General features: G+C 42.6%; 1 protein-coding gene across 1 annotated transcript in view; it reads left to right on the top strand.

Annotated features, from left to right (window-relative positions):
• METTL25 (methyltransferase like 25) overlaps positions 1 to 23,137 on the top strand; it is a 580,957-nt gene that overhangs the window by 292,725 nt on the left and 265,095 nt on the right. The window contains exon 7 of the mRNA XM_085652969.1: positions 603 to 632. Coding sequence (XP_085509095.1) covers positions 603 to 632 — 30 coding nt within the window. The remainder of the gene's footprint in view (positions 1 to 602; positions 633 to 23,137) is intronic.

Genomic DNA, 23,137 nt, shown 5'->3' with positions numbered 1-23,137 from the left:
TGTACTCGGATCCTGCTGGGCATGGCAAGTATATTATATGTAGAGGTACAGTGAAATGCCTTACCCTTGTTTAAGTATAGCATTAAAAATCCAAATGAGTTTACACGCAATTTCAGACGATCCACATCTGCAAAGTTACCCTTGGGAAATTAATAATGGAGAAAACCTACATTCATATCTAAATACTTTTTCCACAACTGCCTATTCTAACTTATATATTAGCACCAATGCAAACATTTAGCATATTGTTTGGAATTGACAGCATTACTTTTAAACCAATGTGTTTTAAATTCGTGTGATATATGATTTAGTTATGCTAGAAAGCAGTTTAATGTGTCAGCTAGCAAACATTTTAATGTAGTCTAAACATTCGTTTATGGCAGAACTTGAAAAGGCAGACTTTTCAGTTTGACTGCACTGAGTAAACGTAGAAAATGATGTATGAACTGATGAAAGCCCCAATAAATGCTAACACTTTTAAGCACACAACTTTATTATGTATAAGACAGACTACGCCCTAGGTCGTCAGTCTCACAGACCTTTGTATTTTGTTTGGAACCATCTGACAAAATATTAAACATATTATCTGTTTCACTTTTAAGGCTCTGGATCGAGTTGCGGTTGGCCAAGGAGTAAGTAATGCTCTTTATTATAACATTTATACTTAATCATTTAATGCGATGCTTTATGCTTGACGACAAATGGAATAGATTGTTAGTAGTGCATGCTACATTTTGCACGCTTTAGTGGTAATCTCTGTATAAACTGTGAGTAATCCAGTTGGGGATTTTTATATTGTTTGCAGGCTACATTATCCCGTTTTCTTTGGCTTTAAAGATAACTGTTTGAAAACGGAATCACAGAAAAAATCGCTATTGTGCAGCTTTTAGGAATACATCTATGTTTCCTCCTTGGATAAAGATGGATGGTATCACAGAATATTCGATATTTTGAAAATGATGTTGCACAATAATTTCAAATGTGTGCTTTGTGCAATTTTTAGTTTTCTTCTATAATACTGTTTTATATCAAGAAAGAACATTATTATAGACTTGTGAAACTTCAGGATATTTTTACTTCTGATTGTTCTGAAAACTCTCTAATCTTGGGAGGAAAGTGTTATAAAATCTCATTGTAACTGTAAGATTTTTCCTTTCCTTTTAAGGATGTTCTGCCTTTGAGTTCTTTAGGATCTCTTTCCGCCAAACTCCTAATCAGTAGCCAGGGCTCAGACAGTTCTCATCTAGGTACAATAGTATTGTTTGCAAGTTACATTGATGCTCGTTTTGTGGTATCTATACCAGGCACCAGTCCTGCTTCAGAAGAGTATAAAGATCACTGGTTAACAGGGCCGGCTTTAGCGTTGGTGGCGGCCTGTGCGACAATATCTGTTGGTGCCTCACCCCCCCAATGTCCACCTCTGCCACGGATTTCGTCACCTCCGCCCTTTAACAGTGCCCCTCAAGTCTCCAGAACCACTGTCTCTCGGATTCATTTAGTTTTATAGCACCACTCATACCAGTGTAAGGTGTCAGAGCACTTTACTTCACACACATTGCACAGAGACAATAATAGGTGTGTAAATCAGTGTATAGGAAATGTTACATCAGACAGAACTACAAGGTGTAGTGTAGGAGCCATCGATACTCGTAGGCAATATAGTTCAAGAGTCCTTATTCTGGAAAAGCACAAATTCAGAATTTAAAATGTAACACCATTGTTAGGGGTTCTCATCTGATAGAGACATCTAGCCGCAGATTTCTTAACTTAGAATATCCCAAGGCATCAAACTGGATCCGGAAAACTCTATTGCAGCAGCACCTCTGCGCGCCGGGGTCCGGCGCCACACGACCCCGCCCTGACGTCATCCACGTATGTGACATCAGCGAGGTCATGTAAGTTCCTCCCGGCGTGCTGACGTCAGTTTTCCTTCTTTTCCGGGTGCAACGCGGATCCGGAGTGTGCTCCTCTGGCCTGTTTTCAGGCCTGCGGTTCCTCTGGCCTGTTTTCAGTTCCCTTTTTTGATCGGGAACAGTGTGCGATGCCCTCGGGCTTTAAATACTGTAATTCCTGTTTGCGGCAAACGTCCGCAACAGACCCGCATCTTATTTGTATGTGGTGTCTGGAGGAGCACCACGACTCCACGGACTGCGAAGCCTGCCAACACCTTAAGCTGAAGTCCTGGTGAGAGCGCCGGATGAAGCATCTTTCGGCGCGACTGTCCCGGTCGGAGTCGTCTCGTTCGACAACCTCTTCAATGCAGTTTCTCCGTCGATCGCCCTCTGGGGCCCGAGGCCGTCATTCACCACTTCTTGGTAAGTTGCGGCGCAAGGCGCCGAGGTCCTCGACCTCCCTTTCATCTGTTGTGAGGGGCACTGGTTCCCGGAATATTCCGGACGTGTGCCTCCATCAGTCGGCCCCCCCCTCTATCCTCCCTATCCGGTTGCAGGCCTCCCTTGGGTCCTCTCCCATCCCTGGGGCGTCCTCGGGGCGTTCGCTACCTATGGGGTCCTTATACGGACTAGCCGGAGGGTTGGCCCCCGGCATCAAATGAGCCTTTGCCCTCCAGGGATGTCAGAGATGTGGTATCGTCAGGGCGCGGCCTGGCTGGGTCCCCCTCTATGATCCATATGGCGTTGTCAGGGTGCGGTCCGGCTGGGTCCCCCTCTAAGGCCCATTACACCCCTGCCGCACCGCATAGTCCCGTGGGGCTCCCTGTGGCGTCACAGGTGGTTGCTGGTGCTCAAAGCCTCACTTTGTGCACACCTCGGTCTTCTGGGCAGGCGGCCGCCTGTCCGAAGCCCGAGACGGCTCCGTTCCGGCGCCGTAGACTCTGCCTCTGCTTCTTTCTCTGGAGTCGGAGCCTGTTGCGGTTGAGGCTGAGGCGGCGCTGGTGCGGCGCCGGAGGTTTGCCCCCCAGGCTCCGGCGCCTTCTCCTTCTTCGGAAGGTGAACTTGTCACCTCCCCGGCTCTGCCTCCGCTTCTTCCTTCGGCGTCGGAGCCGGTCCGGGTTGAGGCAGAGTCGGCGCCGGTGCAGCGCCGGAGGCTTGCATCCCCGGCTCCTTCTCCTTCTTCGGACGGGGAGCTTATCATGGATTCGGCGCTGGACGGAGCCGACTAGACGTCGGATGGAGTCGAGTCGGCGCCGGACAAAGCTCGGTCGGCGCCTACTAAAGTGGTTTTGGCGCCGAATCGACGCCGGGTTGTTGACTCTTCTCCGGAGGCGCCCGGAGAGAGTTTGGCTTCGCCCCCACGCCCGGCGGCGCTGGATGTATTCTTGCCTGTGCCTCCCTTAGAGTATGTGAATCCGGCAGGGTCCCCACCTCCTCAAGAGCCTCATCAGGACCCCCATTAGTCAATGGGGCTCCCCTCAGTTGGGCATTGGTCACACCCTCACAGCCCTCACCTACTGATGAGCTACTATCCCCTCCTTAGGGCGCTACCGAGGCTAGTGCAGCTTTTCTTAGAGTGGTCTCTTTGGCCACTCGGTTTTTGAACATGCAGCCCCCTTCGGCGCCCATGTCTGTGGACCTTTTACTTGATGTCCTTCACCGTGTGTCAGGGAATGTGGAGCCGCTTCTGCCCTTTGAAGCTTCTCTTTATGATGCCCTTTTGGGAATCTGGGTTCGGCCAGCTTCTGGTGACCCGGTGGCTCGTTCAGTCTTGCACCGCCACCGTCCTGCTCCACATGATCCGGTCTGCTTATTTGTGCATCCCGATGCGCAGGGGTTTGTTTTGCAAACTGCCTTGCCTTCCTTGCCTCGGCTATTGCTCCCTGCCTCCCGGGAGTCCAGACGGCTTGAGTCATGGGGTCGGAACATCTTTGCCTCCACCAGTGCTGCGCTATGGTCAATAAATACAGTGTGTTCTGGCTCGGGCTACCTCTGCCCTGTGGGACTCTGCAGAGTCTTTGCTCTCCACCAGCACAGAAGGCGCTCGTGTTGACCTGCTTCATCTTCTCCTGGATGGCCATGACCTTGCTTAGTTTACGATGCGCTCCGCCTTGGATACTGCTGATTCCTTAGGCCGGGCTATGGCTGGTTCTGTCGCCCTGAGCCATACTTTGTTACGGGATAGCGTCTTCCTGGAAAATATACGGGAGAGTCTTGTTGAGTTACCCTTTGATGGAGTTTTATTGTTTCATGCGCACGCCGACTCGGCTGTTCAGTGCCTCCTTGCTGGTTTTCCTTTTGCATGGTCAGAGGTGATTACCCTTTCATTTCTCATCCTTTCGATGCATTATGCGTTTTCAACTGGCGGTTAACCTGCAGTGGCAGTGTTTCTCAGATTGTTCCTCTGACTGTGGCTTGCCCTTATGAACGTGTTCCCCGTTGTTAGGGGGGTACATACTCCGTGTGGGGTACTTGTTTGCTATTATATGGCTCTGTTATATGAACTGGGCCTACGAGTTCCTTTGGCCTCTAGGCGTCCTCTGGTGCTCTTCTCTGCTGTTGTACGGTGCACAATGCATGCAGCATTACCAATAAGGCCCCTTTTTGCATTCCGCTTGCTGGGGTGGTTCCCTGGGTTTCTGCTGCTCCCTTCTTCGTGCTCAGTTACTGAATGTTTCTCTCTTCTGGACAAGGGTTACTTTCCTTTCCGTCAAAAGGTGTGGTCTAACATTCTGCGATTATTTCTCCATTTCTACGCATTAGTACTTTGGTGCCGCCGCTGCACCTTCCTTCGGCTGTGCTATATTGTATCAGCTGGGCATGCGGGACGGCTCTTCCTAGATCTACGCCCTGCATGCTGTATTTCGTGTGTTGGTCCTCACCTTGGTCTTACCGCGGCCTGGTCGAGCATCCTTATGCTTATTTTAGCTAAGCTACCTTATGGTCTCTGTAGCGGTTTGCTCTGCGCATATTTTTGTGGTGGCCGGCATCAGCGGGCTTAAGATTGTTACTGTTCGCCCCTGTTCCCCCTTTTGGGACTGGGTGAGCGCTTAGCATGTTTCTTGTCCCCACCTACAATTCCAAGAACATTGCTCATTCTATCTCTTGACCTTTGATTCTTGGCTGTAGCCTCTCCAGCCTTCCTTCCGTGGGCTAGCCTGGTAGGCTCTGGTTGCATCTCTTCATGTTTCTTCTCAACCTTTGGTCAGTATTCACATAGTGCGCCATTACGCAGAGAGTGGTCCTTCTTCCTCTCTCTTTCTTTTGTTCTGGTACATGGCTGGTGCCGTTTCTACCACTCATGCTTATATAGGTATGGTGTAGCACCATTATGGCATTTTTGGGATGCCTTGCATCCTGTTATCTTTTGCTCTTTCGAGCTATTTGGGTTGCTGTCTGGCTGTTCCGCCACAACCTTCCCCATTATTCGTCACTCTGTTGCCAGCTCAAATGTTTGGCACTTTCTGTTGTCCTGTCGCAGATTCACCTCCCCTTTGGGGTATGGCTGTGGTATCTATTCTAGGTTAAGGAATCTGCGGCTAGTTGTCTCTGTCAGATGTACGAGTTACTTACCTTCGGTAACAATGTATCTGGTAGAGACGCTGTCTAGCCGCAGATTCCTTAACGCCCACCCAGCCTCATCGTTGTGCGAGGACCTTGCCAAGTGGGCTTCTCCGTTGGCCCCACTTTTACAGTTGGCATTGGTTTTTTCTCTCATGAGTGCTCACATTGTTGCATCTCTTTGAGATTTGCCATAATACAGCTCACTCCCTCTGAGGGGCTTCTGTTACCATAATACAGTTGTCTGCCTCTCAGGGGTTTATTACCTGTAAAATGATGCCTTTTTGATTGACCTTCTCCAGGAGATTCTTATTTATTTCTTATTCTCTCCTGCTGGCTTCCCGCCTTCTCTATTGGCTCAGGGTTCTGGTATCCTCTACAGTAGTCTTCTTGGGGATCTGTTCACCTCTGTTTCAGACCTCCATTACTATAGGGGCAACGCCAGACTTTTCATACCTTCCTGCGGTGGTCTGTTGTTCTCTCTGTGTTCCGTTCTTGCTAGACGGCACAGTTCTACATGGTACTGACAGTCTAATTTTGTCTGTTGTTCTGCATGGTAATAACAGTCTATTTCTGTCTGTTGAGATATTCTTCCCTTGCTGCACTTGGGAAGGGTCTTCGCTCAGCTTGCGAGGATCTTTCTCACAGCTTTTTTACTTGTATGTAGGCATTGTCTAATTCTGTCTTTTACGATGGCGTCTTGCACCATCCTCCTTATTTATTTATGGATTTTCATGCATCGCACACTGTTCCCATACTTTCACAGTTTATTATTGGTAGCTCCGCGTTGTATCGCGGAAAAGCTTCTCCGAAGAAAACTGACGTCAATGCGCTGGGAGGGACTTATTTGACTTCCCTGACGTCACGTACGTGGATGACATCAGGGCGAGGTCATGTGGCGCCGTCCCCCAGCGCCAGGGGTGCTGCTGCAAAAGAGTTTTCTGGATCCAGTCTGATTCCTGTGGATATTCTAAGTTAAAGAATCTGCGGCTAAACAACATCTCTACCAGATACATCGTTACCGAAGGTAAGTAACTCGTACTTTAATAACAAGAATTGTTTTCCACCCAAATTACCACTTTTGGCAAGATTAGGATAATGAAAGACTGGGCAAAAAACATATACCTTGCAGTTTACATACAGCTCTTTGATGAAGTTAATAGATCCATGTTCTAAATTGGGATTTTGATTTACAAACGACAAGTAACAAAACGAGCTCTCTTACAGAAGCAGTACCCCACTGACCTATTTACATTACATGCACTTTATCTGCATGGTACACGTTCTTAGCAGCAGGCATTTTAACCCTCTGTGCTACCTTTGAATGAGTCAAAACCTCCACTAGACAAAACTCCGGTCTCTTTCCCGGAACACGATAAATCACTGTAGTTATGTCGACGTTTTAATTGATGCCTACAAAAATTGCTGGAGGCCAGGAACGCGCCAGCAGGTTGGTGCTTTTAAAATGATAGTAAAAATGACGCCCCCACCCCAAGTCAGCACCTGGCACGGTGGCAACTATCGCACCGCCCTAGAGCCGGCCCTGCTGGTTAATGTAATAGAGGTCAGTTCAAGTAAATACAATGTTAGATAGCCATTTATGCAAACATTCACAAAGAAATAAATAGGTTGTTTAGCTATACTGTCGAGATGTTGGACATATCAAGATGAGGCTCTGGACTCTCTTTCCAACACTAATCAATAAAAATGTCCTCAGAATGAACTATAGGATGGATGAGGTGGCTGGTTAAGGGGCATAGAACACTGGCAGGAGGTTAAGTATACCATGTCTAAGAGGTGATCTAGAGCGCAGTTGGACCGAAGAGGTAGCGTGCCCCACAAGACTTATGGGAGTAGATGACAGTTAGATGCAGTCAGGTTGTGTAATAGACTCACTTGAGCCCGAGAATTGGAGGCGGGCGGCTGGAACTCTGGGAGGGTGGAGGCAGCTTCGGCACTATTAACATAAAACACATCTTATTATTGCAGTGTTCAAGTGGAGGCACAAATAAGACACCATGGTTCGTAAAACAGGAGGAAGGGATCAGAGAGACATTGGGTCTTATCACACACACACAATCCTGCATGGAATTCGTTACACCAAGACTCAAGTTCAGGAGCCCAATTGTATGACTCACTCCTACAAGAGCTATGCAAGAAATGGAAATCAAGCGAAAATAAAACAGGACATGGAGGAAGTTCAGAGAGATATACAGGAGACGGTAATCACTCTGGGGTGAGATGTGAACTAGGTGGGCTAGCCATTAATGGACCTTGTTAGAGGCCTGGCGAGGGAGTAAAACATACAAAAGGTAGATTCAGTGACCTGCATCACCAAACAGAAATCCCTCACGTGTGATAGAAAGATTTGGAAAATCATGCAAGAAGGGACCATATCAGGTTGTGGAATGCAACGGAAGATGCAGCAGGCACTAACATTATGGACTTTGTCACATGGTTATTCACACAAATACTGGATCTTAAGGAAGAGGAAGAAATCTGTGCTGAAAGAGTGGACACAATGGGACCCAAAAATCAAAGAGCAAAAGGCTGCCCAAGAGACATAGTGGCCAAAATGACGCTGTAGCAAAAAGAGCAGATTTTTAAAGAAAGCAGGAGGAACAACCACTGGCACTCAAGCACTGCCGCTGCAAGACTTTTCCTAGACCACACTGCCTAAAAGGACCCGTTACTGCCCACTGACTGGAGATTTTAAAATACTAAAAATGCTGTTTCGTTGGACAATCTTGTGAAGAGTAGACTTCCAACTAGAGGGTAATGATCACTTAATCACAGAAGTTAGAGGGATCAATACTCCTGGAAGAAATCCCAGACTACACTGTTGCATCATCAGCGAATGCTCACAAAAACCCGCTGGCCACTCTTATCGAACATTGGAGAACCCGGAGACATAGGTCGGGCATGATAGTAAAATTGATAGTATGCTCTGAAGTCGAGCCCCCATAAATGATGGTTGTAGACAAAGGATCAAACTATTTTAATGAAATGTAACTCATCTATGTAAACAGACTTAGCATAGCCATAACTCAATTATAATGGAAGTAGTAGTCACATTGTAACATACATTTAGCATGCAGTATGATGTCGGTCACACACAACTATCAGCAAGGTCCGACTTCACAAAATGGAAGTGAAACCATTTAGTACTCTTTAGAAAATATTAACACAGTAGAGATTCCACAAGAAATATTGCGTGGCACCTTAAAAGTGGCGGTCAGGGGGAATCTTTCACCCTGGCGGCAGCAGGAAAGTGAAATAGGTCACAAGAACAGGCACCAGGAGAGAAGGTTTTCGGGAATTCTGCAAATACACACAAGATAGCTAATACTAGATTCAACCTAGGAAAGGAAACAGCTGTAAGACACCAGCTAAATAGGCAACTAATGAACAAATCAGAAAAAGGCCTACTCCTGTTAAAAAGGAAAACATATAATCACAGTATATATTGCATAGTTGATAAGCAGGGGCCCTGCAGGCTATGCAATACAGAGAAAATGGTTTATTATCTATTGGAAGGAAAAACTGAGGTTGGTTCTTTAAGGATAGAGAAAAAGAAATAGTTTTCCAGGATTTCTTTAGACAGTACAATGGTGGATGGAGATTGTGGAGATTCAATTGATCATGTTAGAAGGACTAAGGGCCTAATTACGAGTTTGGCAGTCCATAGGACCGCCAAACCCGCAGTGGCGGCTACCTACCGCTGTAGTGCAGCTTTGGCAGTCGGATCCCCATCGACGTTGGCATGGCGCTCTGGGGGAGCAATATGCTGGTGGCGCCGCTGCGACACCGCCAAGCATATTATGACTTTCCTGACCTTCACACTTTTCATAGCGCTGATCCCGCCATGAAAAGTGTGGCGGTCAGGAAAGTAAGAGGGCCTTACTGTGCCCCCTGGTGCTCCTGTGCATTGGGTGCATGCAGGGGGGCACATGGTGTGACCCCTGTGTGCATGCACCCTAGTTCCTGCATGACATGGACTGCAAAATCCTTGCTGTGCAGGAACTTGCTTTGGCGCTCCCTGGGCACTGCAAATTAAATGCTCACATATGAGCCTTTGAACTGCACCGCTGCAGGACAGCCTCGCCACCAGCCAGAGCACAAATTGACTCATAATATGGCGGGCAGCGTTCGACTTTGGTGGTGTGGAAGCAGGGAACTGGTGTGGCGGCCCGCTCCCACACTGCCAAAGTCATAATCAGGCCCTAAGTTTCCCCCGGCTTTCAGCTGAAAATAGAGACACCATGTGCAATCCTATTGCATCAGAGTTGACTGATCTGTTATCAGTGTTTCAAAATCCTTTAAAATCCTTTGCCCACATGAGTTTACAGGAGAATTTTACAAGACCTTTGTGAATTATACCACCTTATGCTTTACGCAGATATTTCAAACCATAGTGAGCAAGAGAACTGATTCTCTGTATGATGGACATATAGTGGACCTAGATATGCCAGAAAGAGATCTCATAAACTGCTTATCACATAGACCAATAGCAAATTGAAATTTGGACATTAATTGTAAGTGAAAATCTTGGCCAACTGACTAGCATTAGTCCTACTGAACCTAATACTTACCATCTATTTAGGCTTTATCTGTGACAGGCAAACATTTGAAAATAGAAGAAGAATGGTTCACCTTGTTGAGAAAGCCAACAGAAAAAAAATTACCATCAGTAATATGCCAGCCATGAATGCTGAAATGCTTTTGACTGTGTGAACTTGTCCTTTTTAAAACACAAGGAGGAGAGATTTGGCACAGGGAAACAATGGATAATAATTTTGATTGTCCCATATGCCGAACCTTTAGCTAAGATTATGATTAATGGGATTTTCTCAGGGCTTATGGAAAGGCACATGAGGCAAGGATGCCCGTTGTCTCACGTGTTCACTCTGGTAGTGGAGCGGTTGTCAATAGCAGTGAGACGGTCTCTGGACATAGGGTTTGGTTTGCTGGAGGGATGGAACAAAAAATGTCACTTTTCGCATATAACATGCTGCTTTATTTGACTGATCAAAGGGTCTCGATTCCCCTGCTAGTGAAGCTGTTGAAACAGTTTGGAGACGTCATGCTGAGTCAGAACTGCTATTGCTGCATATAGAAGAAGCAGAACACGAAAGGCCGAAAGAGAGCAACTCCATTACAAAAATCAGGAAGTAAATATTTTGGGGGTGGGGGGTCAATATAACCCATTGATTCCCAGCTCTCTTTCGACCAAATAAAGTACTATTGTTAACAAAAATGAAACATGATCCTTACAGGTGACGAACTCGATATATGTCATGCCTATGAACAATAGTCATTACAAGGATAGGCAATAGGGCTGAGTTTTTTTTTGTATGTTTTCCAAGTATTGCCCTTTAGAAGAAGGAAAGAAACCTTTCTAGCACCGCAGAAATTCTTGATGACGGTTGTATGGCATGGAAAGGCAGCAAGTTCTTGACATAAAGTACTTATGACACCTAGAGACATGGTAGACTAGGGATTCCCACACATCACAAATTATTGTAGAATATCATATATCCCTATATTAAGGGACTGCGCTATGAAAAAGTCCCTTGGTCATTAAGTGCACATGGATAGACCGGTAGCGGGCAGGTCAATATGGGACATTTTGCAGTTCACTGAGGCAGATAAGCCGCTGCAGTTGAACTCTTGCCAGCCTGGCACTGCATTACAGATATGGGATTTCAAGCGCTAAGCAAAGCGGTTGCGAATTTCCTATCCTTCCTTGACAGCTTTTCATCACAATAAGGATTTCACACCAGCATTCAAACGAACAAGACCAGATTTAAAATAGAAGGGACAACTTAGAACAATCGAAATATATAAGAAGACATTTAAGGTGACGAAAATAAAACATGTCAGATATCGTCAAATAAGTGTCGTGCCAAACATGGAAAGCATTGTGGAAAGCTAGTTTTTCATCTAACAAATCCATATTACTCGAGGTGAAATCCACAAAAATTATGATGGATGATACCTTGCACCAGGCAAGATAGACAGGAGGAATGTAGGGTCCAGCAACAGTTGCCGTAGGGAATGTAGGGTAATGGAGACCCACTACATATGTTGTGTAGGTGTCTAAAACATGAGAAGATCCTTTGAAAGAGGTACTAACAGCTACGTAAGAAATAGTTAGCATCACCACTTTGTTTCTTCTTTTTTGACATTGGCATGACCTGGTTTTGAAGCTCTTTGGCCTGTCATATTCCATAAAAGTAAAAATGTTTTGAATTACATACTTATCGCTTGTATTTTAACAGTAATATTTAGGACCCTCTTTGAATATGTATTCCTCTCCAATTTGATGTGAAACAGATGGTTTTATATCGTTCTCCTGAGACCCACTGATTAATTCTAAAAGCGTCGAAACGTCGACGAAATATTGAAAACATTGGACTGAGACTGTCGTGCTAGAAGTGTTTGAGTACTTATTTGGACTGTCTCCATTTCTTACTATGAAACACAATACTAAATAGTTAAGACATTTTAGCTGTCCGTGTAGATCTAGATATTCTGCATGAGCTGTGAGAGAGCACAGCACCAGCTGCGGTTTTGTCACTTAGGGCCTGAGAGTTCGGCGAGCAGGATAATCCGTCCCAAATGTGACGGATATCTCGTCTGCCGTATTACAAGTTCATTATATCCTATGAATGCCGGATTACAAGTTCATTATATCCTATGACACTCGTAATATGGCGGACGGGGATAGCTGTCACGTATGTGGCAAAGTAGCCTGTCCGCGGACTCAGGCCCCTAATGAGGAATGGAGTAGAGACAATACCTTGATGTAATCATTTGTGGGTTACTTCGTTCACTTCCTCTCATGTTTCTCATAAAATGTGTTCACATAGGCTTGATTGAGTAAAAACATCGATCCAGTTGCAGAAAAGGGGCGTTGATGAAATTGATACTGAATGAACCCCAATGTAACATGGTAGTTTTTACATTTTTAGCCAAGTTCCAAGGGCAGAAGGATTGGTCCTGGGATAATATACCCACATTAATTCAGCACCTAATAATTGTATTTTGTGAAAAATAGTTGTGTACAGGTGCTTTCAGTCGCGTATGGTGAGGTCTGTTGGATTTCACCAGGGATTTGTAAACACACAAATTTGTAAACACACAGACTAAAAACACACACTCTTCCTCTCTCTGTTTGCAAAGAGAATAAATGTTGGTTATTTTACAAAATAATGAATTTTCTCAGTACCCCTACCAATCCACATTACTCTCCCATTCCACTGCCTCTTAAGCCCCTCTCGTGCCTCCTGCTTGTCATATATTAATATTTAACATTTAACAAGTTATATTTACTAAGATTTTGTGATGTGTTTGCATCACAAAAGTGATGCAAATCGATGCAAAATATTTTTGTCCCATTTTGCTCTCCAGCGTTAAACCTGTTTTGCGCTGGAAATTCACTTGTCAATAATACAAATCAGTGCGTAGAGCTGATTTGTATTACTTAGCACCACACTGGCATTCCATGGGTGATATATGGGCATTCCCATGCAACTACCCACGTTTTTTGACTCAAACCCCTATTTACTCCAAAAAGTAGACAGAGTTTTGCATCAAAAGATATCGCCCATTTCAAATAGTCACTATCAAGTAGAAATGGTTTTATTTTTCCTTTCTTTTTCGACTTTGCATGTGTGCTGCACTGTACAGAATGCATACAAAGTGGGAAAAGTTTTAAAGTTAGTCTAAGCATAGTATTTTGTACTGGAAGGGTCCTTCCAGTACAAAACCTATGCTAGACTCAAACAGACACCCTTGCACTGTGGTTTAAATTTATGTGCGTGGCGGACGGCTACCTGATTGTGCACCGGTGCTAGGGAGAGGTGAAGAGAGTGCAATATCTCTGTGAACATAGCACACTCCTCCTCTCGCTTTCTCACGCAGTGCAGCATGTTTGCCTGCTGCGCTGTGGGAGAATTTGGTAAATTGACCCCTATGTGCCAGCGTGATTGTTGGGAAATCTGAAGCTCCCACCCCTCCTGTCTTACTGACCAAGCTACGCCCCTTATGATATTCAATCTAGTGTTCAGTGTTTTCATGTTTGTGGAAAACCATAATTACCTTTAAATATAGCCTTTACATTTTGATATCAGTACTTGTGAGTGCATTACGTTTGGAGACACAACTTAATTCAGCAACAAAGGGCCGCTTTTGGAATTAAATTCTCTCCCAGAATAATGGTATTTGTGCAAAATAAACAGAAACAATAAGGATGTACAAGAAATGCGCCAATATCAGTTTGAGTGCAACTTAATTAGAACCAAAATAAATGTCCTACTTTTGAAAGAATTATGTTGTACAGAAATGTAAAGAAAGAGGTCCTTAGACACAAATGTCAAGACCGAATTTAACCACTTCTCCGCATGTCGGGATATTCTCAAAAGGATTTACGTGTACAGAACTCTCTATCATGGGTGCAGAGTTCTCTGCACACTTAAATCCCACTCAAGAAGGAGGAAAACAGTGTTCCAAGACGTGGATAGCCTTGGGAGTTTGTGGATGCCCACAAACATGGACGCTTGTGGACATTTACGCATCCACGTTCCTCTTCAGACTCTGGAAACCTTGGAGTTTTTACTCTAGTCAATGGTTGGCATAAAGGGAGTGTAAAGGAAGGGGTTTTGCCACAGTGAAAAATATTTTCCCTGTGTTGAAAAAAAGGTGCTTTTGTACTGCGGTTTCTATTCCGCCTGTGTTGAGTCCTACATTATGGATAAGGCCGCACAATTGAAGTAGGATTCTGCTGGGAATGTTGCACGATTTTCCCATAAATATGCATGGAATCATCTTTCCAAGTGGAGTTGTGGGAGTGTTTTAGAATTCCATAAATAGGTATACATTAACGAGTGGAGGTTTAGTGCTTCCTTTGTGAATCAAGCATTTCTTTATGAATCAGGCTGAATGTAGTTAAAACCTTTAATATGTGTTAGGAAATATATAAATACACCCTATATGTAAAGTCAATGGAAGACATACTAGAAACAGGAGCAGTGCTGTTTCAGAATCTTTGAGTAATAAAACAGAAATGTGGACAATGAATCTAATAGTGATAGGTCTGATTGTATGAGGTACACTTTGATCCTTACTTAATTTGCATTCTGAATCCGAAATGCATCTACTGCCTGTCAACTTAAGTCCTCTGCAAGGAGACCGGCATGTGTAATTATTTACTTCAAAGAATCAAGATTTTTGTGTGAGGTTGATTACATTTTGTGTTTTCTAATTACTTTTTTGCTAATCTTGCATAAGACAGCATGCTTCTGTCCATGATCAAAGGACCTTCTTGCCAGTAGAAGTCCTTTTGAATGGTCCCCTTCTCCATCACCTCAGAGGATGGTCTGGTAAAAATAATCAAATTAAGTTTTCAAAGACCTGCATTTGCTGACTCTTCTTTGTCCAGGCACAGCCTGGGTGTTGATAGATGTGTGGAATATGTGGAAGGAGCATCACATGAGTCTTTGAATCACTAAGTCTCTACTGTAAATCTATTAATTTCGTATTCCCTCCCCCGTGGTCTTCATTGGCTGGTGTACACTTTACTCCATCTCATTCGTACGTGGTAATTCTGGGTATTCTGGTTATCCACTAATGGATACTGGTAAGCCAATGATTTCTCCTCCCCAGTGAATCCCCCCCGCCACCCATTGGACGATGTCTTACAGGGGCAAGTAGTCCTGCTGCAATTGAAACAAAAGTGGGTTTTTCTTTCACTTTTCTGCACTGATGTAATTCTCTCGACAGTTTATCAGTATGTCATTGCTTCCCGGTGTCATATATTTAATATTAATTTTCCTGGACCTAAACTAATCCTCTAATCATACCAGGGAACTCAGAACACTAGATAATCATAAATCCAAATGCTAGGCCCTAGGGGGTCACTATCTCGCTTTGAGAAAGAAGTCAATTCATTATTTTTCTGCCATTTCCTTAGGTTGGTAGTTATTTCCATCAAAATTAACTCACCCTTCCACTGCACATTTTCCTTGAAAGCACCACTATATTGCTGTGTAGCTCTATATATTTCACTGCTGCATCATGATAAGGCAATGTGCATAGGTTAATGATTACAGGTTGACAAATCTTGAAACCCTCTTTATTACCTTCTACTAATCACATCTAGAATCCCAACGAAGTGCTCTGCTTTAACATTGAAACATATTATTTCCACTCGAGTAATGAAAAAAGGGGGATTTTATTTCTCCGTTGACTTTCCCCATCATATTTTTCAATGATTGTAGATATTCAAATCATTTTTGTCATTAGGTTTGATAGCTATCCCTTTCTAAGCGGCCTGAATATGTATGTAAAAATGTACTGGTTATTCTTTCCTATATTACAGGTCCATCCAGGCAACACAATTAATTTGGGACTATATTTATTTGTGTCCTTTCACCAGAGGTGCTTGAAACCCGGTGTTCAAGTGATACACACTGAACACTTGGAGTAGGCAATTTCTTATCTTCTGGACTCAGGACCAGTGCTGAATCTTCATTTGTATTCTGACCTCTGACCATCTGTGCAGAGACTTTGATATTTCAAACCTATTTTCTTAATCTAGATTAAAACTATGTCCTAGCGGTCTATGTCAGTGACATTCATGGCTGCTTTATGTCTCCTTTGAGCTTATGGCCTTGCTTAAAGCCAAGGAGAGTTTGCTCCCTCGTGGCTAGGATAGAAGACCATTTAAAAAACACACAACTTCCCTCTAAGGATTTTAACCAGATATTCATGTCCCGCATTAAACTTGCACAGATGGAAAGTTTCATGTGTCAACTTCTGGTTAGGGTCATTAAGCCTTAGGTAGCCAATGGCACTTGTCAAATCACCAGAATTCCACGGAGCATAGACCTCTAGCAGGTATTTAGGTCAGCATGTTTGCAAGAGGGAGCATGTTTGGAAGAGAGTGAGTTGAGTGTCAGTCTCTCACAGCATTTCATGGACTATTAGACACGGCTGTGTGCACCCAGGAGTTTAAATCAGGAAGAACAATCCATACAGAAAACCTGGGTTATTCCCTTTTAAAATGTGTTGGGATGTTCATTGCTGTGCAGTTGAGTATAAATGGTTACACTTTATTTAAGTAGATTTTGCACACTTGTTAGAAAGGCTTCCACTCTTTCTCAAGCACGTGAGATTGTATTGTATAGCTTGCTGATGCACTGCCTTGTTGATGATACCAGACACGTCTGGTTCCATAAGTCAAGTACACCTAATGGAACTAGCATCTTGCAAGTTACTAGTAAAAGTGCTTACGGCTAAGGCAAGAACAGTAATCGGTTTAACAGACAAAATATACCAAGTACCAAGGCAAGCAAATCAAGCCGTTCCATAACTACCTAGATTTCCTGTTCTAGACTGGTAGTATTTCAACATCTGGAAGCCAAAATAAAGAAATCTATGCCAAGGTGAATGGTGGAATTAAAGCTCCCCTCTTTCAAAACATTTCCCACGTCTAGGGAGGGGTATTTAGTATAAAATGTTGATATTTGTTTGTTTAAAATTGTTTATTTGAATCATAAAAGCAATTTAATTTGAATTTGTTTTGTGAACAACTTGAATATTGAAAAGTGAGCAGTCGTCTGCACATCTCAAACCGTATTGTGGCATTCTATCATTTGGATATACACCATTTAAGGAAGTGAACAGGATATAAATAGAAGAGAAGGGACATATTCAAGTGACATTGCTTCAGCAAAAAAGATGTGTTTTGATTGCTAAAACAAAAAATGATAGGTAGAATTGCATGAGATGAGTCTAGCTTTGGATACCTACCAGGAATTATTTTAGGTATCATTCTGTTTTTTTATTTTTCACCGATCTACGCCGTTACAAAGGGCATCAACCATATGCACTGCACACATTTTCTATTCAACACTTGGGTAGTAGTAGCACCAATACCTTTCAAACCCATCTCTCATCATCTGTATTTGCTAGACGAGCTGGGCCTTGAATTAAGCAATGACGTAGAAATGGCTACTAGGAATTTCACTAGTTGGATAAAAAACGCTGGAAGTAAATTGGTTCCTCAAAAAAATGTAAAGTCACATAGGTAAAGCCACTCTGCCCCCTGGTTTACCCCTGACTTGAAAAAATGTAAACAAAAATGCAGGGCCCAGGAACGGCGGTGGTGGAAGGAATACCAGGAGGATTAAAAAGAAAAATACAAATTATTAAGTGAAGGGTATAAAGCTCTGATCATGGTAGAAAAACCAAAGTATTTCTCATAGAAAATTAGTGAAACCATGGATTAGGCAAATTAACTATTTAAACTGATAAATACCCATTCAAAATATCGTAACACTCAGACCTTTATCCCTTCTCAAGCTTTCTGCTCAAATCTGAGTTCTTTCAAGCTAAGGTCAATGATGTGCATAAGAAATTCTCTTCCATCCACAAGATGGATCACATAGGTATTTTAGAGACTCCCTCTCCCCCCCCCCCACCCCCCCCCCTTCATCCCCCCATGACTAGGGTTGTGCAAGAGCTTGCTGGAGCCAATAGGAGCATATTAGATAACGTTGCCATCCTAGAAGAGGATGGAGTAGTCAATCTCCTGCAGACTACGAAATCTGGGTCCCCCTTTGATTCTTGCCCACCTTATGAATTGCACATGGTCTAAAGTACGAACACCGGGCACCCCTCCCTGAAAAAATATTTGAGAGTGCTGTAAATGAGGATCTTTTATCGTTACTGAATGCAAATAATGGTTTGTACTCATTTCAACAGGGTTTCAGATCCCAACACTGCATGGAATCGGCACAGCTGATAGCCATGGCAGAGATTCGCAAGCAGGTTGATCAGGGAGGAAGGGCTGCACTGAATCTCCTAAGTCTCTCAACCACTTTTGATATAGTAAATCATTCCGTACTCATCAGTGGGCTGGAGAGTTTTGGGATAAGAGGCGCAGCCCTTAACATTCTTAGCTCATTCCTCTCAGAGAGAGAACAAAATTTCTCCTTCAAGACTTTTTTCAGAACCTTTCTCTCTCCACTGTGGGATTTTGCAAGGCTCATCTTGATCATCTATTTTGTTCAACATCTATGTTACCCCTATGATGAAACTTATTCGCATATATGGATTCACACCTGTATGCTATGCCGATGACATACAAATAGTGTTATCTGTGTCATCGGACTTTGAAAAAGTTGCCAGCCAATTCCAAACTGTCATGAAAATATCATTATCTGGATGCAGGAAAACTGTTTAAAAGTAAACTCAGATAAAACAGAACTAACCCTTTTTGATGCTAATACCTCCTTTTGAAATGGGTCTTGGTGGCCCATCAATTTGGGATCTATTCCTTGTCCTGTGCAGAAAGTTAAAAATCTAGGAGTTCTATTTGATAAACAGTTGTGTTTTTCCGACCTGGTTACCTGGTCTTGCTGTTACCTTCTAAGAATGCTTTAAAAAAAGCACTCCCTTTTATCCTCATGGCAATGCAGAAAATGGTTGTGGTAGTCCTGGTAGTGTCTCGAATTAACTAATACAATGCACTCATACGTTTGATTCTGAGGCTTCAAACGCTTAAAAACGTGGCAATCTGTCTTCTTAGACATTCAGAAATCTGCCCCTATTTCTATAGGAATCAAGTACCTTCACTGGTTGTCAGTTAGTGCAAGAATTAAATTTAAAGCACTGTGTATAGTCCATAAGGCCCTTCACAGTGATGGCCCAGCTTACTTCCAGAAGACTTTTACATGGCACGTCCCTTGCCAAAATTTGAGATCTGTCACAACGAGATTGGTCTCAGTGCAAACAATTAGGAAAGCCAGACTTGGTGGGAGAAGCAGCAGAGTCCAGTCCAGGTCCAGTTTTCCCAGGTCCGTTTGGCAGTTACAGAAAAGCCCTCTTTTAATATGTTAAATATGTTATATCGTTGTAGCTTGAACAGGGTGTCAGCCTTATGGCCCTTGGAGTCCAATTCTTTGTCATTTGTACAAGAGGGAATTAGTCCAGTCCTTAAGAACTCCTTTAAGGGCACTGACAACAGCTTCAGTACTCTTCTGTTCTTTCTCATGTTCAGGAATTTTCTGAAGTGAGTGCTTGGAGGTGCCACATGTATGCCTGTCACAAGCTGGAGGGTAGAAAGAACTCCTGGGCACGCCCTAAACCGTAGGGTAAAAGTTAATAGGTCTAACCCTATCCCCTTTGGCATTTTCAAGAACGGCAAATGTTGTTGGGCACCTAAACCTGAGCTCTGGGGTTGGTATGTGTGTGGGGAGTGTACTATAGTAATCCTAGTGCCTGTCACATCTAACACTAAAATCCAGTTTGAGGCCACGGCTGTACCCACAACAAACCTTTATACAGATGTCTGGTAGATCAATAATAGGGTGTTCCTGCAACCAGGCAGTGGATACACAAGGATTGTTTAGGCATCCCGTTTCCCTTCCTTTCAAGTGCTCCTCCAGTATTATTTGTGAAACCCAGAGAAAGAAGTCTGGTGGGACAAAGCAAGTCATTCAGCAAACAAACAGCGCATACACAAAAATTACATTGGCATCCTGTCCTCTGCCTTTCAAGTGCACCCAAAGTATTTTGTGTAAGTCCAGGAGACCGCCAAGTAGGTTTTGACACTCAAGCAGGATTTGATACTGTAATTTCAATAAGGATGTTCATAGTCCCCATCCTGCTTATTCTGCGAGGTTCAGAGACGTCATCTCTGCCCATTCAGGTCAGTTTATTGTTTGCTGCTGGCAGTCATTTGATTCACCCTTTTCAAACCCTTTCAAATGCTAATCCCTGGGTGGGAGAAGTTTGAGAACACATGTTCTTCAGGAGCATTAGGCAGTAAAAAGGTAACTTTCTAAAAGCTGCTTTTCCATATTATTTTTTAAAATCCCACTTCACCATTGAATTGAATTTTTAATAACTATTATTAAATAGTTATTTAATAATTTTTCTATCTAGTCCCATCCCTGGGAAAACTCTGGTTTTCTACATAGAACAGGTAGGCCTGCCACATAAAAAATTCACTTTTTAACGTGCTAGTCACTAAGAACATGTTAACATTAATTTTCTACATATCTCTACTTTGAATGCCATGCACCCTAACTCATGGGCTCCATGGCCTTCATAGGGGTCATAATATTTAAAAGGGAGGTTTAGACCTGTCGGAAGCATTTATTGTGACAGGTTGGACTACAATGTTGAAACAGACACAGGCTACAGTGGTATGCCTGAAGCCATGGTTTACACTCTCACAGTAGTGGATGGCACAAGAGGTGCTGCAGTACACTAATGACATTGAACAGACAGACCCTGGGTCCATTTTGTAACATTACTAGGGACTTATAGTTAAGGTAAATATACCCACCTGGCTCGTGAAGTATAATCAACATGCCATTGTCTAATATGATTTACATTTTACACAATATATGTCATATTTAAGAAGCTTTGCTATGCATTATGTTCTCTAAACATTATAGATGCTCATATGTTTTTAAAATAACATATACCGCTGTGTTCCCCTGTGCCATTCCAACTGATATTTTAGACCTTTTTAATATTATATTCATACCCATGGTTCACACGCTAAACAACTACAAAAATGATGATGATGATTGTAAGTCCACTTTATAACTCCATTCATAAGTGTTTAATTTCTGCCCTGTTGGTGATGGATACTTTGTGTAAGTTGTGTATAACTTTTACCAGGTATTGTTTGGTACTATTGGATCAATACTTGAGACTTCTTGTCTCTCCTTAATTTACGAATTTAAGTAAGAAATGCTGTCCTGAAGAACATGTGCCTTTTGACATCTTTTTGCTGATTATTGACATTCAAGTTAGTGTATTGTTGCAAGAAGTTTAAACTCCCACTTTGAAGTTAATCACAGGACGTTTGAGTTCAGAAAAGGAAAACGATTTATGAATGCTCTTCGTTTTTTTGAAGACTTTGGTTTGACTTTTAATTACTTTTCTCTTTGCATGTCTTATTTTTGTTTGGTACAGCATGGAACATTTGCTAATTAAAATTTGTGTTGCATTAAGCATGATTTTTTTGCTTAAACACATTTTTGTACTAGAAAAGTAATCATACAGTTTTTAACTTTAGGGTGCGTTTATGTTTTGAATATGTATAACAAGTATTTCAAACATATTGTTAATTATTGGGATATGTCTCCCACTTCAGTGCACCATGGGACACAATAGGGGCCTATTCATTTAAGTTCTTAGATTGATGATAAATACTAATGTTTTTCATGGTTAAATATGTAGTGTAATCCATGGTTCCTCTTGCTATAGATCTTCTCATGCTTGTTGCTCAACAGACGAGGTGAAATCTGTTGTTGATATGTTTGGCATCCCTGTTTCCTAGTTAGTTGAAAATGCCTTCATGCAAGGTTCTCAGATTTGTTTTTATTGACCACAAATCCTGATTTTCTTTGAAATTCATCTACTTGCGTTGCACTTTCCATTCTAAGCTATCTCCAGTCTCCCCTTTGTACATATTAGAGACTGAAGGTGTGAATAGCAGCAGCGGGCAGGTAGGCTCTCTCTGATGGTGGTGACTTTGTGTTTCTGGTGAAAGCAATATCTCCATTCTTCAAACTACTATCCATGCCAATCCATGAGTTTGTATTTTTTATTTCAAGAAGGAATCAATGTAGAAAATGAAGAAGGGAGGAAGAAGACAAATCTTTGAAAACAATGACTAAAGGAGGAAGAAGGGTTGAAAAAGAACCAGCAAGATTGTGACAAAGATTCGGGAAGTGTAGGGTGATAGAAAAAAAGTCATGAGGTGGCATGAAGCCAGTGCTGGATTTGCAGCTGGCACCATGTTGCATTCAATACTTGTATTTAAATTAAAGATGCAATAATACCTAGTACTGATGGCTAAAGTGCTAAGACTGAATAACATTTTCGTTGCAACTGTCTTCTGAACTCATTCATCTGCTTGCAGCTCTTCTCAACTGTGGTAGGCTATTTCTTTCCTAGCTGTGCTCAACCATAGGCTGCCAACACTCTCCCCGCCATCAGCTACCCTCTCTCCTCTGCCCAGAACCTTGCTGCAATGTCTACACCTTTCAGATCTAATAATTTACTTTATTCAGTAAAAGCCATACAAATTATGAACAAACACACCCACAATGGCAACAAAAATGTAATAATCCACATGTTAAACAGATAAATATCAAGTTTAAATGTAGACTATTTAGACTGGTATCTTGTTACATTTCAAGTTGTCTCAATATAAGAAGCAAATGGGTACAAGGTACTCTAGGAGTCAGACTAGAGGCACAAAGTCATGCTACATAGCTATATATTATACTTTCAAAAAAAGGGGAAAGCAATTGTTTGCTTATTAGTAGAGTTGTTGTACATAGCAGCATAAATTGTTTCAATATCTCTTGTCCACCTAGATCGCAAGTACAATGCTGTGAGCATTCCTTATTTTCAGTTCGCTTTTTCGTATGTGTCAAAACTGGTAAAACTCCTAATCTGAATTTAATATAACGACTTCTGTTTGTCTCTGTATGTAGGGGTCATAGAGCCGGGAAGACTTAATTTCCAGATAAGAGGTGTCTTTTTTTACAACAGTATTATTCTTGATGCTAATAGATTCTCCTAATAATATTTTTAAATTATTGCAAAATTGGATATATTATTCATTAAGCTCGGGGTATTGCAAAAATTAA

Source organism: Triturus cristatus, chromosome 4_1 (assembly GCF_964204655.1).
Source record: "Triturus cristatus chromosome 4_1, aTriCri1.1, whole genome shotgun sequence".
Taxonomy (NCBI): Eukaryota; Metazoa; Chordata; class Amphibia; order Caudata; family Salamandridae; genus Triturus; species Triturus cristatus.
This window is presented reverse-complemented; position numbering and strand designations above follow the sequence as displayed.